Source organism: Podarcis liolepis (assembly GCF_965112155.1).
Source record: "Podarcis liolepis genome assembly, chromosome: 8".
NCBI classification, from domain to species: Eukaryota; Metazoa; Chordata; class Lepidosauria; order Squamata; family Lacertidae; genus Podarcis; species Podarcis liolepis.
The window spans coordinates 40,968,321-40,982,291 of record NC_139560.1 but is presented as its reverse complement, the minus strand read 5'-3'; the positions used below and the strand labels follow the sequence as shown (position 1 = coordinate 40,982,291).

Genomic DNA, 13,971 nt, shown 5'->3' with positions numbered 1-13,971 from the left:
AGAAAAGCTTCAGGTAGCTATGCAACATAGTAGACTTTAATCACTACTTGCAAGCAGAGTCACAGTGCAGTGACGAATGCTCCTCTTCACCCGTGTGTTCAAGGGGACAGGGCAGAGATGGAAGAATTTCCTTTCCCACATTCTTCCCCGTCTCTTAACAGGTATGGGAAGAGCAGAGGTAGGGGGAAATAATATATTTCTCTCCTTTGCCTTTCTGCTTTCATTTCGAACCCATCTTTCACTGCTAAATCCTTAGACAGAGCAGCGCAGTAGAGGGAGGAATAATTATGTTTTCCCCTCCTTGCATCCCTTCACCATGAAGGAAGTTTACAGAGAGAACCAGCAGGTAGTGATGCTGTTGCTGCTCACCCTTAAGCTCTGGAACATTTGGGTCAATAGGGAATAAATAGTGGCTCCTGCTAGGCTCTTCCACCAGGTATAGGCCTAAAATGGGCTGAGAGTCACAAAAGCCTTTTCTCCTGCTACTATTTCAGATCAGGTGAGCAGGCCTGCCCCATATACAGTACAGGACAAATACAGTAAAACAATCAAGTAAATCAAGTAAAACAATATAAATATTTAACTGACCAATCGTGTCGGTTCTGCCCCCCCCCAAAAAAATATCCTGGTGATGCCCATGAAAGGAGGCCTATAACATCAGCAGTTGTTAATCATTGAATGTCTGTTTGGGAGCTGTGTCACTTTTGAGTACAATACTCTGCAGCATCACCTAGCTGGTTGGATGTAAGTAAAGCTACAGTAAATGGCTGCAGTTACAGTATAGCACTTGCTTTCAGTTGATGTTTTTCCCTCTTCTGTACAGCAAAAGCTCCCATTTCACAATGTTTTATTACATTCACTTAATATTGATGTGTGTATGAAACAGTGGCCTCTGCCCCTCGTATTTCTGAATAATGATAATTGATTCACTTGTTTAGGTAGCTTTGCACCCTATTTCAAACTTACTGCCTGTATTACCTAATTGAAACATTGGCTTAGTCACCAGCGTGATGGAGCAGCTAGAGTGCTTGGCTTGGGTCGGAATTCAAATCCATGCTCAGGAATTCAGCTTAATTAGGGAGTGGGGTTTGGTGACCTCATTATGTCACCAGACATAATTGTGTTATCTCATAATGTCATCTCAGAGGTATTACTTATTTGACAGGATCAATGCAAGGATAAGTTTGGGAAAACCAATATATGCCAGCTTGAGTTCCCTAGAGGGAAAGTGAGATGCAAATGTGACCAGTCAGTCTGCTGCACTTAATCTATTGATGCTTCTCACTGTGGTTCAGGCTTTCCTTGAGAATTACTACTTTTTTTTACATACAGTTGGAAATAGCTGTCAACCCTAAAATGTTTCGGAAGCTCCTAAGATTGGATGTGAAGCAACAAAAAGTCTTACATGGATGCTTTCCTTTTTTTCACTTTAAATAAAGTGTTCCAGCCTTGCTACTCCAGTATACATGACTTTGCCAGTTTTGATTCTCCAACATTTTAGTTTACCATAGAATTAAGTGCCTCTTAATCAACATAACAAGGATTACTAGGTGATTGGCCTTTGACATAAACACTGTAGGCTTGGCAACTGTAATCCCTTTACTTGCAGGTGTCCCAAGATTATCCATTTGTATGTTTTGCTCACAAACAGTGCTACATCCTTAATGTTTACTGCTTGGATCAACAAATCGCCATTGTTCTAAATCTTTTTACTAGCCTTCCCATAAAATGCCCAATTTATTTGCTTTATAATACTTGGCAACAATGCTTCGCGATCCAGAATATCTCTCTGACCTTCGGTTCCCTAATGTTTCTAGTCACGTATGTCAGGGCTTTTTAGAGGTTTCAGTTTCCAATTATGTGGATATAAATAAAAAGTAAGTCCCGGTTTTAGACCATTGTAAATGTTTTAAGAAAGCTATCTTATCTGTTGATATTCCACACCCATCCCTCTGGCATTTTCCAGATATAGGATTGAAACCATTGTGACTAAGAACATTTGCTCTCTAATGCGGAAATGTAGAATAGTGACAGAATTTTTAAAAGCTGTCGGGTGAGAACATAATAAGAGCCCTGCTGAAGCAGGCCAAAGGCCCATCTGTTTTGCATACTGTTCTCACAGTGGCCAGCCTAATGCTTATGAGAAGCCCGAACACAACAGTTGTCTATCGTTACTAGTATTCAGAAACATACTGTTAAAGTTGGGGTACTAGATTCTATTAGTTTATAGTAGAAATTAATGAATGTCAGGATTTAGCTAATATTTGGAGCATTGAAGGGAAGATTCCAGCCCAATGGAAAACACAGGCTAAACTTCCTTTCCAATCCTCCTCTGGGATCGAGATGTTAACATGACAAAAGGTGGTGATGGCCCATGTTGGAGAGAGGAATCCTTGGGCCTGGGCGGACAGAGGTTGCCAAGTGTGTGTGAGAGGTGACAGAAAAAGAGTGTATTTAGCAGGGTGTTCTGGGAACAAGAAGGAAGAACAAAAACAGAACCATTCTGTCAGGCTAGCTGGGAGCAATGCGTTGGACTCCAGTGCTGCACTGCTGTGGGGAACAAGCCCCTCTTGAGATGACCGTGCTGTAAGAGCAGGACTCCCTCCAGCCAAACTCAAGTGTAAAATGTGTGAATAAATCATATTTCTTAAAGCTATGACAGTCTCCGCCTCATCTTGATTCTAAGAGGAACACAGACCCTGGGTGAGCACCTGGAAATTCCCTGGATTCCCTCTACCACTCAACAGGGATAGGAGTGGCACACAACCTCTGTAACAATTTTGTCTCTGATACTGGAAGTAGTACACAGCCATAATGAATCGTAGCCAATGGAAGCTTTATTCTCCATAATTTTGCCTACTCCCCTTTTAAAGCTGCCCAAGTTGGTGGCCATTGCTACATCTTCTGGTAGGGCATCCCCAAGTAGTATTGTGTATGAAAACATGTGAATTGCCTTTGATGGGGCTTTTAAATAAATGGCATTAGAAAAATGGTTTCTAGATGTTGTGAAGCTAATCTAAAGATATTTTCAAAAATGAAACAGGTTGTCATATACCTGAAATCCCCCCTGTCCCCGCTTTATGAAAAAAATGCTTAATTTTGGCAGAGAAAAAGGAGCCATCCTATAACAAGCCAAGAGCTTTGGTCACCTCTGATGGCTATTAAGCCTTTAGAAACATTTCCTTTCTTTTTTCCAGGCACTGTTGCTGGTGTTAATGAAAGAACTGCTTTCTCATGGCCTACGTGTAACAGATGTGGCAATGGGAAAGTAGAGCAGCGTCCACAAGACAGGTAAGAACAAGCTTGTGCCAACTGACATACAGATAAGGGCAGTCCTATTGTGCACTGTATATTTGGGAGTCTCAGCCTTTTGACAGAGTGCATTGCCAAAGGCTGTAAGGAAATTTAGAAGTAAAGGGATAGGAGAAAAGTTCCCTTAATGTAGTGTTGGGCAATTTGTGGCCTTACCAAATTTTGATCAAGATGTTACAAAGGTGTTTCTATTTAATTTCATCTAGTGGATTAAAAGTTGTGGTGCAGAGATATATCTCATATTTTAATGTTACACCCCTCGGGTTTTTAAAATATAATTACCCAGCCAATTGTTTCTCAAAGATGCATCAGAATACTTGGATGTGAGTCTTCCCCATATAGGCAGTGTGCCCAGATATAGAGGACTTCCCACTATGCTTTCTTTCCTCCTTCCCAATGCACATGCAAGCAGCACGACTGGACGTTACAGAGAGTGGGAGTTATGTGTATGTCTCCTATAATTTCTGTCCATCTCCTTCCCTCCGCTTGATCAAATAACACAAGCTCTGGACCTCAGGAAGAGAGGAATGGATGGGGAATGTGAAGGGGGCAAAGCATGGCTCTATTAAACCCTCTGCATATGGACACTGACTGGGCCCACTTGGAGCTGGGTCAGTTTATAAAACTGAATAGCATGAAGAAAGTAAAAAGGAAATATTTTATCTCCTAAGACATTTTGTTCTCTTCGCCATCCAATAAAATTGATTGGCAGTATATTTGGGAGAGACAAAAAGTACTATTTCGTGCATGCAGCACATAACATTTGCAATCCAGTGCCACAGGATGCCATTTTATAGGGTTAGACAGAACCAGAGGGAATGGATCTGTCAATCGTTGCTGTAACTAAGAACAAAACCTGTATCTCTATGAATATTGCTGGGAACAAACAACACAGGATGGATTTCTCATAATCTCCTTGTTCACAATGCATTCCATCAGGCTGTAGCATAAGGAGGCATGGAAGATATAGCTCCTCCTTCAGCTCTGCTGAGAGACCAGGTCCACTGAGCTTCTCCTTTTGGAGTTGTTTCTATTTCAGCTAGATATAACTTTACCTGAAGAATTGGTGCCTGAGTTGTTTGCCTCTTTCTTCTTCATCCTCCCCTCTCCCCCCCTTTCCCCCCCTCACGTGTCTTTTAGATTGTAAGCCTGTGGGCAGGGAACAGCTTGTTTTTAGTAATCTTATGTAAGCCACTCTGGGAGCTTTTTTGGCAAAAGAGCACGTTAAAAAAAAGATATAAAAACAAATAACCCCTGAACAAAATTTCCTAAGGACATTACTGCTGGAATATTGGAAGAAAATAGCAGGGTAGGATTGAGGGGTACTTAACTCTGTTGCTTCTCTTACATGTATGTGCCTTCCTAATTAGTTTTTCCTTAAACTGGGTTAATTTTGGTCTTTGAGCCTTGCTGGGGGGGAGCATAGGGGGGGATAATTGGTGAGGATGGAAAGGTTAAGCTCCCCTCTTACCCCTGTTCTCCTTTTCAGATTCCTTCTTCTCTGGCATTAGCATGAAGAGAACATGGGGGAAAGATAGCTTTTAGTTCTCCCAGCAAATGATCAAAATTCACATCAAGAAGAATGATTTTGGTCACCTTCAAACTGTCAAAGGAATAAAGAAAAATGAGGTGCTGGATGCATGTATAACATGGACCTTTCCCTGTATTTCAGAGGCTTGCTCTACTGCAACCAATGTTGTGATGCCATAACTTCACCAGTTCTCAAGATGCACCTGGAAGTCTTTCTGCACTGCCAGTCCAGACCACTATGCATAGTAAAAGTAAAGGTATGAGAAGAACAAAGTACAGGTTATAAGATTTATGTCCTTTAAAAAATACAGCTTAATATATAAGCTGTTTAACAAAAAAGTAATAACAATATGACATTCAGTAAAATTTGACATATCAAACTGTAATGTGTATGGGTTGCTCGTGCGTAAGTTGCCGTCTCTCCAGGCTTTATTGCCTTGCTAAACCTTTCAGTCTGGGCAGCCCTTCACTTCGTGGCTGCCTCAGTCACTAGCAGAATCCGTCAGTGGGCGTTTCTTAAATCTTTTCCAACATAAAAGTTGTTTGACACCCAGTCTCCTCCTACTCTCTCTGCGCGGAAGTCTTCTGCGCAGGGTGGGCGTGGGTAGCAGAGGACCCGTGCTCTCCCTGCTGGTGTCCAGTGAAGAATCCTGGAGCCCTCCCACCGATTCCCCCATCAGCCCCTCTATATCCCTGGTGTTGCGCTGATTTACTTCCCCATCTGCGGAGCTGCCTCTCTCCCTGCTGGGCCCTTCTCCAGCATCATTTGAGAGCCTTCCCTTCGCCTCTAGCTCCGATGTCAGTTCCCTGACACAAACCAAATTGGTAATGGGCACTCAAAGAAGCCACTGAGGTCACCTTGATCTGTCTTCACAGTGATGAATCTAGGAGCACTCCCAAATTACTGTATGTACCTGCTCTTTCAGAGGGAGTGCAGCCCAGTTCCTGGGTACCACCTTACCACCTATCCACAGGGTCTTCTGTCTTGACAGGACTGAGTTGCAGTTGATGAGGTGTCATCTGACCCATGACTGCATCCAGGCACTGGCTGGGGACACACACAGGCTACCAATTCATATCTTACCGAGAAATAGGATTGTATTGAGACTTGTGTGCCAATTTCTGGAATGAACAACCTTTCCTGAATAAATATATTCTTTAATTGCAATGCTCAGAACCCTTTTTTATGGGACATTTATAATGTAGATGAACTTGGTTGATCTGTAAAGAGTTATGGGTGGATTGCCATGTGGAGTGATCAGCCTTGGAATTTGGACTACAGGCCTTCAGAAACAAATGGAACACATGCTCCTTTGTTAGTTCCTATTTCTAGAGAAATACTTCCAAGTATATATGGACCAAAGACTAGTATTATTTCTATGGCAAGGTTTGGTAACCTTCAACCCTCCACATGTTGTTTATCTCCAACTCCTGGCCAGCATGGGCCAATGGTCAGGGTTAATGGAAGTTGTGTGTTCCAACATCTGGAGCCTCACATATTAGCCACCCTTGCCCAATGGGAGAAGGGACAAGAATTTGAAGCTCTGCTCCAATGTTATTATTCATTTGTATCATGATGACTCAGGGCAGGCTACAATGTGTCTTTATCTTTCACTCTGACTTCACAAGGTTGTTTATGAGGCTAAGATGAGATAGAGCTGCTTCCCCAAGGCCACCTATTGAATTTCAAGATTTAACAAAGTTTTGAGTCTGTCAGCTATGTCCACGGTGCAACTCTTTTCTAAAATAATATTTCTGCAATAATTTCTAAGGTCTTAAATGTGGGGAAATTTCTTTGAGGGCTTTTACTGGGATCATCATCATGTTACGTATAATACAACTTGTTGGAAACTTAGACCTTAAGGGACATAAGCTGATTTCTGTTTGGCTTTATCATAATCAAGAGGACAGATCATTATAGGCATACAATTTTAACTTTTACTAAATACTGTTGTTGTTTTATGTGGCCAAATAAAATTTTAACATAATTCTTTTCTTTATCTCCATGTGTTATATTAGCTGCTGCAAAATACAATTTCTTCACTCCTGGAGTCCTCCCCCTCTGAGAATGGGGTATGTATACTTAAAAACACATTGATTAAAGAAATTGAAATGGCATCATTTAGCTGTAAAAGGGTGACATTTAAAAGTGGGCTGTGTTACATGAAGGTGCAGTGAACATGGGCAATTGACAGAATTACAAGCCTGGTAGATGAAGGGAACGCAGTGGATGTAGCCTACCTTGATTTCAGCAAGGCATTTGACAAGGTACCCCATGATATTCTTGTAAAGAAGCTGGTAAAATGTGGTCTTGACTATGCTACCACTCAGTGGATTTGTAACTGGCTGACTGACCGAACCCAAAGGGTGCTCATCAATGGTTCCTCTTCATCCTGGAGAAGAGTGACTAGTGGGGTGCCACAGGGTTCTGTCTTGGGCCCGGTCTTATTCAACATCTTTATCAACGACTTGGATGATGGACTCAAGGGCATCCTGATAAAATTTGCAGATGACACCAAACTGTGAGGGTTGGCTAACACCCCAGTGGACAGGATCACACTTCAAAACGACCTTGACAGATTAGAGAACTGGGCCAAAACAAACAAGATGAATTTTAACAGGGAGAAATGTAAAGTATTGCACTTGGGCAAAAAAATGAGAGGCACAAATACAAGATGGGTGGCACCTGGCTTGAGAGCAGTACATGTGAAAAGGATCTAGGAGTCTTGGTTGACCACAAACTTGACATGAGCCAACAGTGTGACGCAGCAGCTAAAAAAGCCAATGCAATTCTGGGCTGCATCAATAGGAGTATAGCATCTAGATCAAGGGAAGTAATAGTGCCACTGTATTCTGCTCTGGTCAGACCTCACCTGGAGTACTGTGTCCAGTTCTGGGCACCACAGTTCAAGAAGGACACTGACAAACTGGAACGTGTCCAGAGGAGGGCAACCAAAAGGGTCAAAGGCCTGGAAATGATGCCTTATGAGGAACGGCTAAGGGAGCTGGGCATGTTTAGCCTGGAGAAGAGGAGGTTAAGTGGTGATATGATAGCCATGTTCAAATATATAAAGGGATGTCACATAGAGGAGGGAGAAAGGTTGTTTTCTACTGCTCCAGAGAAGCGGACACGGAGCAATGGATCCAAACTACAAGAAAGAAGATTCCACCTAAACATTAGGAAGAACTTCCTGACAGTAAGAGCTGTTCGACAGTGGAATTTGCTGCCATGAGTGTGGTGGAGTCTCCTACTTTGGAGGTCTTTAAGCAGAGGCTTGACAACCATATGTCAGGAGTGCTCTGATGGTGTTTCCTGCTTGGCAGGGGGTTGGACTCGATGGCCCTTGTGGTCTCTTCCAACTCTATGATTCTATGATTATATGATAATGGTTTAAGTTTATTGAAGCATCAATAAAAACAACTGTCTCTGTAGAAAACACAAATATTAATTGATTCACCTTTTGGTCTAAAGATCCTTTCTATTGGATGCTTGGAATGTTCCCTAGAGGCAGTTTGGTTTTCACTTAAATTGAACACAGACAGAACAATTCTGTACATGTCTACTCAGAATTAAGTCCCATTGCATTCAGTGGGACTTACTCCCAGGGTAGTGTATATATGATTAGCAAGCCTGATTAAGCAATTTTTGTGATACTGTATTTATCACATTTTAATTCACATTTGTTTATCAAAGTGATTGTTTTTCAAACCTATTAGGAATGTAATAATAACAACAACAACAACATTTACCTGCCCTTCACACTTGACCAAGGCTAGTTACAACAATTAAAACATGATCATAAAAGCAGTTGAAAACTACTTGCAGTTGCAGAAATGATGTCTATGCATGCTACTTTTCTTTTTGAGCAAGAAAAAAACAAGAAATTTTACTTTGGATATCACCTTGCACTGGGTATATTTCAGCTGTTTGGTGACTGGGACAAAATGTACAAGATTGTTTGTTTTAATGAATGTGCTTTATCATTACAGAGTTATGAAGTGAAGAGTGTGCTGGGAAAAGAGGTGGGGTTTTTATATTGTTATGTTCAGTCTGTAACCAGCCACCCAACTAGCTATGTTGGATTGGAAGAAATTGTTCTCCCAGATGCAGGAAGAAACTAAAGGAAATACCGTCTGCTACTCTGTCTATGAACTTTGTAATATGGTTATTTATGGACTATTCTTGTATATAATGTGTAATGCAGACATGATAAATACTGCATTTTAAAAAGAGATTACTCTGAAAAGAAACTGCTATTTTTTTGAACGTGGACATGGGGCATGCGCCAGGCAATATTAAGCATGTTCAGCTTCCATTGATTTCCATGAGAGAAGGTAAATGGATGTGCTTCTACATCTGCCATTGAAACCAGTGGAACTTGCAAATGCTTAATTGTGATGGGACTTTTTCTACTGTGTATGTTTTTCTGGTAATCCATAAGTAAATTTTGGAGCACTGAAGCGAAATGTATTTTTCTAACAATTGTCTCGATCTATCTGTAAGGTATTTTTTGTAATGGGTTTCACAAGCTATCCTCCCCACCTCCCCCAGTAGATGTAAAAATCAATTCTGCATGTTTGAAGAGGTATTTTAAAATAATTTCTTATCTATACGTTTTAACATAAACTGTGGCTATTACTCCAGTAACATATGTTCTAATGAAGCTTTCCTGAATGGTATGCATTGAAACAGTGTGTCTAATATTACATGGAGTAATGCTAATTTATATTTGTTACAAAAATTGATTAAATATTACAAAGAGTTAAATAAGTCTTTTTTTCCTGCTGAGGTGATGAAGGGTGTCAGGGGCATGTGTGCAGCATTAACCATCATCTAAATATAAATACTGAACTGTTGTATCTTTAAAACAAATTCACATAAATGGGCTATATAGTTCATAAAAACTAAAGAACAGTGGCTTCAGAATAGTTTCTAACCATATCAGATATATTGTGATTTTAAACATATTGTCATTTTATCTACACTTATTTCTTTAAGGAATCATAATAATTTTTTTGCACTAAACAAAATAAAATAAGTTTGCTTTAAACTGTTTTTAATTGGACTTGAAATGTTTTAACCCAACCTGGGTAAAGGGCAGGTGCTAGTGATAATAATATATGTTAATAATACCACAATCCTGCAAATGTCAGGTAAAATCCTGGGAACAGCTGGACTTTCTTGTGATAGTTGTGATACAAAGTCTTGTATGTGTATGAACTGCTTTTGCAGAGAACAGGGAACTCCCTGCATACATTCGCATACTCAGGTGTTGAATTTCTGTATTGGAGGTGGAGAGAGATAGAGATAATATATTGGGATCTTGAATCCTAAGCATGCATACTTCAGGTTTGTTTGTTTTTTAATTATCAAATTCCAATTTTTTCAGAACAGTGCCTAGAGACTTCAAGTTTGTGCCTACCTATTTGTAATTCTAAAACGAGTAATAGTTCTGCCTTATTTGGGGCTTTTAGCCAAGCAGCAGTATGAAATCTAGGTCGTGCATATTTTCTGTGGGCAACAAAATGAAAGTGGCTTACGTTTTTATTGTTTTTAGCAGTGGAAAGGGAGGTTTCCTTGATGGACAGAAAGGTTGGATGTAAATGTTTTAAATGCTACCCTCTTGTGATGAAGCTACAGCTATGCACATTGCTGTGCACTTGGAAGCCATCACTATGACTTCCCAACACCCAAACACGGAACGAAATACATGCGTGTGGTCATTGTGTATGACTATTTGGATGCAGATTGAACAGCAGTTCCTAAAAGTGTTTTCTGTACCGGAATACTGTCAACATTTGAAGTAACCCAGTAGCATGGCCCTGTAGCAACAACAATTAAGGCCAAACCCCCCTTTCCTCCCCTCCCCTCCCCCCAATGATTTGTGTTAAGAGGTAATTAAAGTTCAAGATTTTGAAACCAAGCCAAGGTTATGTTTAGAGCTGGAAAAGTCCTACTAACACTACTCATATTTGTGTTCTTGTTTACAGGTTCAATCTTTCTGTGGCTTCGTTTGCCTTCACAAGCGTCATTACAATCACTGCTTAAAATTATCTGAAGAAGTGTGCATGCACACGAAAGCTCATACCAAGAACTAACTTAGTTGGTCTTTAAGGTGCTACTGGAAGGAATTTTTTTATTTTGCTTAAAATTACTTCTGTTAGCTATTCAATCTCCTAACCAAACCACCTTCTGTTTGCACTGAGATTTTACCACTTTGCAATGCTGCCCTCTGATGTAAAGATGGCAGTTTTCAGGAAACATGGGGTACATGTATCTGTTTGAAAACTGACATGTGGATCCAATGCTAGTCCTGGTAGACCAAACTGAAATTAATGAACAGAAACAACTTACATGCATTAATTTAAAGATGTGTAATCTGAGTAAAACTTAATTGGCTACAACCCTTTATGTATTCCCCCCAAATATATGTGTGTGTGCAGTTGCACTGAGTGTGTGCTTAAAGTTCAGCTTCTCTCTTACAGGTTAGGGCAGGATTTCCCAAACTTGGGTCTCCAGCTGTTTTTGGACTACAGCTCCCATCATCCCTAGCTAGCAGTCAGTGGTCAGGGATGATGGAAACTGTAGTCCAAAAACAGCTGGAGACCCAAGTTTAGGAAACCCTGGGTTAGGATCATACAGTTGGTTCTTATGCAGGGTTAACCTCCCACCCTGATGCAGAAATCTGCAGCCAGTGTGTTTTTGCAATTAAGAGTAGAGTACAATATGGATACCTTCCCTTTAACTCCTGTTTTATTAGCATCTGTCCACCATAAAACTGGCATTTAAATGTCATTTAACACAGCATTAATCATGGTGCCTTTTTACATGCTTAAAGTCAAGAAACCGCACACTTAACTCTTGCATGGAGCACTATTTCTTGCTGCATCCCTCAGCAGCTGCCCCCACCATAATAAATACAAAGTCAAAAGTAAAATTCAAAAGTTTTTTTATTTTTAGAAATGCTGTAAAAATTTATATAAAAGTTTTGAGCATGCTCAGTCTATTTCCCCCCCTCTTGCTGTTTACAATAAAAAGTATTTGCAAATCATGTGCTTCTTACAAAGTACCGTAGCTGCATCCGTATAAGATGTAGAAAAACGAAAACTATCATTACAAAAATAATTTAGGAAGATAAAAGGAGACATTTAGCTTTTTCTTTCACCTATTTTTTGGGGCAAGTTTTGTGGTTAAAAGACCCAAGCTTAGCCCATATTCGAAGAAAGAAACGTGAAAGGCAACACATTTTCACGAGGCGTTTCTTTCCGGCCTTGTAGCTTAGGCTGCTTCTTCCTCAGCAGGGAAGAAGTCCGGAGAGGGGAAAGGCGCCCTTTGGCCCAGTCCGTGGCGGCGCCGCAGGCCTCTCCTCCCCGCAGCCCCCCTCCCTCCCTCCCGCGCAGCCCCCGCTGCAGTCCTGTGCGGCTCGCTCTGAGGTATTCTGGAAGAAGTTCAAAGTCTGTGGCAGAGCCAGCCCGGGGGGCGGCTCCCTCTGCAGCCGGTTACCGACAGTCCGTGGCCGCCTGCAGGAAAGGGTTGCTGGGCAGCTGCTTGAAGAAGTGCCTGAGGCTGGTGAGGTCCCTAGTGAGCTGCTCGCACTTCTTGTGCAGCCGCTCGTTCTCGGCCGACAGCTCCACCACCTTCTGCTGCATCTCCTGGTTGCGGCGCTTGGCCTTGTCGCGGCTCTTGCGCACGGCGATGTTGTTGCGCTCCCGCCGCTGCCGGTACTCCGGGCTGAACCTGTCCACGCACTTCTTGGCGGCGCGCTCTTTGCCGCCGCCCGACGACGACGACCCGGACGAGCGGCTGCTGTAGCTGGACGGCGAGGCGCTGCCCGGAGGCTCCGGGGAGGTGGGCGGCGTGGGCTGCCCGCTCAGGTTGACGATGGTCTGGGCGCAGGTGGCGATCTGAGAGGGCAGCAGCGAGCCAGAGCCCGACGCCTCGTCGCCCCAGTCGGGCTCCTGCTTGACGGCGCCGCGCAGCGGGCCCGGCGGGACGCTGGCGTGCAGCAGGCTGGCCAAGGAGCCGCCCGCGGGCGCGTGCTGAGCCGGAGGAGGAGGCGGCGGCGGCAGGTAGTCCCCGTAGGCGCCGCCGCTGCTTCCTCCGCGCTCGCTGCCCTTGTGGTTGCTGTTGAAGAGGTCGGCGAACAGCTCGTCGTTGCACAGCTCCAGGTTGGGCACGGCCGCCATCGAGTCGATGTAGGAGCTAAAGTCGATGGCGCTCTCGTCCTCGTACATGGCCGGCGCGGCGGCGCTCAGCTCGGCCAGGTCGCGGCTGCCTCCGCCGCCGCCGGGCGCTGCTGACGAGACCTCCTCGGCGCTGGCGCTCATGCCGCCCGCTTTGCACGAAGGACTCAGCGCGCCGCCCGCCTTGGCGTCGTAGAAATTGGCGGGCTCCAGGGAGGACCAGCTCCTGTAGCACGACAGCGAGTCCAGGCAGTCCAGGGTGGCGGCGCTCATGGAGGGCCCGGGGGCCGCGAGGTGAGTGAGCAGCGGGCGGAGAGCCGAGTTCGAGCCCTTTTTCTCCCCGCTCGCAGGTGGAGGCGGCGCGCGCGTGTGTGAGCGGCAGCGCACCTGGCCGGGCGTGGACTTTGCCTCAGAGTCAGGCACCTTGCTTTCGGCCTCCCCCGCCCGCCCGTCGGCTCCTCTTTGGGACGCTGCTTCACGCCGGACTTCGCCTCCTGTCCGGAGATGCACGTGTGCGTGTGGGGCAGGATGAACCTGGCAGCGAGGTGCCGCCTCGGCCCTTTATAGAGGAACCTCGGGCCCCACCTCCTGGCCCTTGTGACTGCGGGAGGGTGTTGCTGGAGAAGCCCCGCGGGGCGGGAAGGGAGGGCGGGGAGAGCCCTGCGCGCTCTCGGGCCTCGCTGCCAAGGGGGCGGCGGGAGCGGCAGCAGCCGCAGCCGTCAGGGATTGGTCTGGGCGGGATGTGCTCTCCTTCTCCCCCCCCCCCGCCTTGCCACCTTTGATCCGGAGGGCAGCGACCGGGGACTGCCGTTTCCTCCTCCCGCCCACTCCCCCCCCACTGCCGTACATGGAGGGCGCCCCCTGGAGGGAGGAAAGGCCCGAACCCACTCGAGTTGGTGTCCTGCCGCGTCTGGGGAGCCGCGAGCAGCGACAGTGTCGTCTCTC

The 13,971-nt window shown here is 44.4% G+C and overlaps 2 protein-coding genes across 7 annotated transcripts in view; one reads left to right on the top strand and one right to left on the bottom strand.

Moving 5' to 3' along the window:
- SPIDR (scaffold protein involved in DNA repair) overlaps window positions 1-9,610 on the top strand; it is a 170,267-nt gene extending 160,657 nt beyond the window's left edge. For all 6 annotated transcript variants that reach the window (XR_014529451.1, XM_083518267.1, XM_083518269.1 and 3 more), the window contains 4 exons: window positions 3,198-3,291; window positions 4,985-5,099; window positions 6,862-6,915; window positions 8,833-9,610. Coding sequence is in view for 5 of the 6 variants with exons in the window: in XM_083518267.1 (XP_083374393.1) it covers window positions 3,198-3,291; window positions 4,985-5,099; window positions 6,862-6,915; window positions 8,833-8,964 (395 nt within the window). In the remaining variant the exon portion in view is untranslated. The remainder of the gene's footprint in view (window positions 1-3,197; window positions 3,292-4,984; window positions 5,100-6,861; window positions 6,916-8,832) is intronic.
- A 2,165-nt stretch (window positions 9,611-11,775) lies between these two features.
- CEBPD (CCAAT enhancer binding protein delta) lies at window positions 11,776-13,586 on the bottom strand. The gene has a single exon (XM_083518339.1). The coding sequence runs from the start codon at window positions 13,297-13,299 to the stop codon at window positions 12,343-12,345; it is 957 nt and encodes a 318-aa protein (XP_083374465.1). The 5' UTR covers window positions 13,300-13,586; the 3' UTR covers window positions 11,776-12,342.
- Window positions 13,587-13,971: the final 385 nt, after the last annotated feature.

What these genes read in the sequence shown, in the direction of transcription:
- CEBPD (XM_083518339.1), bottom strand. Translation starts at nt 13,299, where the DNA reads ATGAGCGCCGCCACCCTGGACTGCCTGGACTCGCTGTCGTGCTACAGG.